Genomic DNA, 5,425 nt, shown 5'->3' with positions numbered 1-5,425 from the left:
TTCCGATTGATAAGCGTTATAACAATCACAGTTATAGCTTTCGAAGTTTATAGCACATTTACAATAGCGAACTAATAACAGATACTCTCTCTTGGCGCGGAGCGTTGGTTATATTTATAGCTGTGTGGAGGCTTTCTAGAAATTTCAGTCTTACGTAACAGTACTGAGCTAACACAAGTGTTTACATACACACATATATTGTTGATTCTTACTCTCGAGAATCTTCTACAACTTTGGAGAATATGCGGGAGTTTTGCAATACATATTTATCACTATAAGCCACGCATGTTTTAAAATATAAACTTAATCTAAACAAACGTTGATATTCAAATAAATATATAATAACAAATTCGTTACACCACCAACTAAAGGAAACGTTAAATTGTTGTCTTTGGCTCTTTAAATTATGTATATTCCTGATTCCAAGTATTCTAATAATTTCATATATTTATATAAACATGAAAAAAAGAATAAGCCACCTGTTCATGTCAAGTAAGTGACTTTCTACGAATCTCTCTACTAAGAATGTCGAGTGTGATTGTATTAAGCAAACTGGCAGTTTCTGTAGACAGAGCTTCAAAATATTGATGAGGTTGATCACACGTTAAGGTTTGCAGATTTTATATATTGGTTTATAACTTAGATTCCATAATATGCATGCTATAGATTATAATAGTGCTTTAAGTTCCGCAGAAAAAAATGTCAGTATATGCTAATACATAATACTATGATTTTATATTAGATATCTGACATCGGGAGATTAGTCCAGAAAATAAAATATTTATCAGATCATTTGAAATAGAAATAAAGCAGCATATGCTCTTACAAAATTTTCAAACAAGACATATTGACACGATTAAGTTTATAATAGTAGGTGAAACTATTTTTTTCCTTTATTTTATCACATAGTTAATGAAATCGCTCTGGATTGTGTAGACAAAGGTAGTGACGAAAGTGTATTCCTCATTACCCATTCTTCATCAAAATCCAATATGTCCAAAATTCCTGACGAAAGTTCTGAATCAGAAGGAAGGTATACGTGTTCAAACACAGTAAGTGTTGATATTTTTTATGCATGTTTTTCGTTTTCAAGTCATAAGGTCACTACCATGGTTTGACAGTTTTATTTCTTTTAATGAGGTAATGTATACATTTAAAATTACTTAAAAGTTCATCATTTGCTTTACACTTTAGATAATGAAATAATTTCTAGTGTTATATATGTATATATACTAGTATTTTAACTTTAGTTTCTTTGCCGAGCGTTGATAAAGAAAAGTATTTATATTATTACTACAACCACAGAAAACAAAGGATTTCAACAATGCAATTTGACAGCGTGTATCTGATTTTAATTCACCGTATATTTAAATAAGATTAAACGACAGATTGATAAGTATTTGAAATCTGAGAACTTAAACGTCAGTTCTCAGAAGTTACACTACTTGACTTTGCTCTCAGATGGGCTTAGTAAAATGAACCGTCTTAAAAGCTTGGTAAAAGATATGCAAAATCTTTCATTTATAATTTTCTGAAAATATTAATGATGAGTTGAGGTGTTATTATCTAGGTATTTTTTCTTACCTTAGACACACGTTTAACTCTTCGTATTGATTGTGTTTTATGATAAAAATATTAATAATTTTAAATATACTAGGACTTTTTCAATTAATAGAAACATAATGATTTCAATTTTTTTTCTAAATGTATTATGATTATAATCCTACATCCATAAACGTAATATTATATTAACAATCAAATATTAAACATAGAAAAACTGAGCGTTATGTTGCACAATTTATTTGATTCATTTACTGTAGGCCCGGCATGGCCAGGTAGTTAGGGCGCTCGACTCACAATCTGAGGGTCGCGAGTTCGAATCCCCGTCCCACCAAACATGCTCGCCCTTTCAGCCGTGGGGGCGTTATAATGTAACGGTCAATCCCACTATTCGTTGATAAAAGAGTAGCCCAAAAGTTAGCGGTGGGTGGTGATGACTAGCTGTCTTCCTTCTAGTCTTACACTTCTAAATTAGGGACGGCTAGCGCAGATAATCCTCGTGTAGCTTTTCGCGAAATTCAAAAACAAAACAAAACATTTACTGTAACGTTTGAGGCTTTCAAAAAAGTTCCTAAATGTCATTAGGATGTCCACAAACTGTCTTTAGGTTAAAGTGTCATGAGCCCACATATTAATATACTTATCATTGTATTTCGGTTGGAAGTAGATTCACATACCAGACTTCGTTAACGTAGAGAAAAGATCACATTTTGATACATGTTACGTTTGATAGTCGCTTGAATATATTATGGGATATGTTACGCGCAATTTTCTAAGATCGTTCTAAATAACTGATTCAATATATTTAAGTGTAAACGTAATAATCTGATCGCCATTACCCATCTTTTCAAGGCCTAACCCTATGGACTTCCTTTTGTAGGTTGTATTTACATAGAATGACTTTATAAATGGATTACTCTCATTTTATGTCCCAGGGGACACATTAAAGACGCTACAGTCGCTATAATACCATTAGTACCCTGCTACATACGTCGCAGAAGACATCAAATCAATACAAAATTTACTGAGTAAGACATGGAATGTGTTACATGCGTTCAACTGTGTTTATCAAGCGAGAACATAATTAATTTTTGCACACCCTTAACAACATTCTACAATGTAAACCAAATAGGACCTTGTTTTTGATTGTTATGAATATATTTTGCTAAACTCCAGTAGGTGTACATTTATTTATTACATTATTTTCTCTTTCCTCACCTGAAGACTTTGAATTATACATATTCGTATGTAATGCCAACCCTACATAAATAGAGTAGATCTGTTTGCCGATCAGGTTACTAAATACATGCTTCTATATCTTCAAGTTATACCCTATTGCTCAGTCCAGTGTTTCATGGCAGAGAGTGTTTCTCGTCAGCTTTATCGTTTTGCTATGAAGTATGGCACGGTTCCCTCACTATTAGGTAGACACTCGACTTAGACACTCATAGATAAGCCTTCCTTATCCTTCGATAATGGTCGATTTAACCATTATTTTACTGCCACTGAAACACAAAAAGAACATTCACGATTTTATATGCTCATAAAGATTTTAACAAAGTTGATAGACTGTGCTGTAATTATAATATTTATGCAAAGTCTATACAAACACCGATCAGCCACTTTTATATTTTATTGTGAACAATTATACATAACAAAATAGTATTCATGTTCATTGAACACAGAAATATAAAGGCAAAAAAATTAATTAATACCTTTTTGTTTTTAATTACAAGAAAATCAAAGTATGAAAGGTTATATATCATTGCACCCTTCATTAATAGTAAAATTGGAAAACATTGCTATCTGACCAATGTTTTTTTTTCCATCCACCAGGCGTGGCCAAATGTTTAGCGTGCTCGGACGTTGAATCGTAAGTGCTCTATAAAAGTGACGGTCAAATCCCACTATTCGATCAAACAAAAATAATCCGCATGTGTGTGTTGGGTGCTGTTGGCTAGTTGTTTTACTCTAGTATATCACTTTACAATAAGGGACGTCTATTCAATATAACTTTAAAATTATTAATGACTAGTTTACAAAACCACTGGCAAAACATTTAATCATATGTACCTGATTCTTTTACAATCCCTTCCGTTCAAGTTGCAAAATTCCGAACTGCTTTGGTATTGTTCTAGGGGTATGAAAAAGTTACCTGGTATTATTCTAGGGGTACGATAAACTTATTTGGTATTATTTTAGGGGTAGGATAAACTTATTTGGTATTATTCTAGGGGTAGGATAAACTTATTTCAACCAAAAAACGCCACGAGATTGAAATCTGAAATTCTTCGTGATTTTCTCCTTTTTTTTTTTTTTTGTAAAAATAAATTTTGAAATATGACACTTAACATATTCTTTCAAAAGAATTTAAAAAAAGTCGGTAAAGAATATCTTTTCTTCATGACATATGAATTATGAATTATTAATGATAATATTGTGAAAAAATCTTACTTAAACACCCGGAATATGACCTATTTAAATATTTGGAACTTATCGCTATTTTCATAATAATAAAAACGTATCATCGTAATGTTATCTTAATGAAGAAGCATGTACCGAAAAACAATACTTCTATTACTGTTTATTCAGAAATATACACAGAGTGTCCACTTCATTAGCCTTCCACCTTTCCCCAGTAATTCTAGAACGATCATTTTTTACATAGATAATGGCATGGGCACACTTATGATCTTTACTTTGATCACAAATATTGGCAGAGAATTATATTGGTGAAATCAGCTTTCAGCTTTATCTCAAAGATTATAGTCACGCTGCCCAAGCAGGATGACTGAAGTTCGTGTCTTGCTTCTCGAACCAGTAAAGATTATAGTCACGCTGCCCAAGCAGGATGACTGAAGTTCATGTCGTGCTTCTCGAACCAGTGTCGGACAATACAAGCGTTGTTGGTTGCTGCATTATCGTTTTGGAGGAGCTCTTGGTTATTGGAGTGGAAATGTAGCGTTATAAGGAAAGATATTATCAGTAGCAACCTTCAGATATATTCTTAATATTGTTCAACCTTCTAAGTACTAATCCCTGCCACAAAAACTTTGTCGACACATCTACTCCACATCCAAAAGCTTCATTTTTCCGAACAACATAAGTGACTCATGATATCTCTACCTACTTTTAATCTATTGCCAGTAGATAAAAGCGTGAGATGTGACTCATTGTATACCACACTACAGGAAGCCTATCATTCACTGAAAACAGTTTGCGTTCTCAACACATCTGAAGCTATGTTTTCCTGTTGGCACCTGAGGTAAGCGATTGGATGTGAGCCGCCGTAAGATACCCTATGTAACGTTCTTTGAGTTACCATTTGAAGACAGTCGAATCGTAACCACTAGTGAAGTAATAAGCCAGTTGAGGCATAACCATAAGTCTTTTTACGCTTTTAGAAACCTCTCTTGTCATATTTGCAGCCAGATATTTTCAATTACCACTGCTGACAGACACTGATAACAAATGTCTTTGAATATATGATAAAGTGACGAGACATTGTATTAAGAAGCACAAATAACCAGCAGTGTATTGCAACAAAGCATTCTTCTGATTCTATAAACTGTAAATAATATTTTATACCCCTTTTTTTGTGATATATTGAGCAAAACTCTAGACTTTTTTTAATTTAACCTTCCTGTTAAGTGCAAACTACTGACTGTAAACTTTGTAGTTAGAAAAGTTAAAATACCTACAGTGAAAAATTCAGAAACAGGAATTACTTCTGAGTTTTAATATAACATAATGATTATTTTTCAAACTCTCTTTGAAAAAATCATGATATTTGTTTTATATAATTTTCCCTATTTGTTTGTTTCTAAACATAAAACTACACATTGGGCTAACTGTGATGTGCCCA

At 32.7% G+C, this 5,425-nt stretch overlaps 1 protein-coding gene across 3 annotated transcripts in view; it reads left to right on the top strand.

Annotated features, from left to right (window-relative positions):
* LOC106478801 (protein turtle-like) overlaps nt 1-5,425 on the top strand; it is a 59,200-nt gene that overhangs the window by 41,491 nt on the left and 12,284 nt on the right. For all 3 annotated transcript variants that reach the window (XM_022382469.1, XM_022382468.1, XM_022382467.1), the window contains one exon: nt 910-1,052. In XM_022382469.1, the coding sequence (XP_022238177.1) occupies nt 910-1,052 (143 nt within the window). The remainder of the gene's footprint in view (nt 1-909; nt 1,053-5,425) is intronic.

Source organism: Limulus polyphemus, unplaced genomic scaffold (assembly GCF_000517525.1).
Source record: "Limulus polyphemus unplaced genomic scaffold, Limulus_polyphemus-2.1.2 Scaffold251, whole genome shotgun sequence".
In the NCBI taxonomy this organism is placed as follows: domain Eukaryota; kingdom Metazoa; phylum Arthropoda; class Merostomata; order Xiphosura; family Limulidae; genus Limulus; species Limulus polyphemus.
This window is presented reverse-complemented; position numbering and strand designations above follow the sequence as displayed.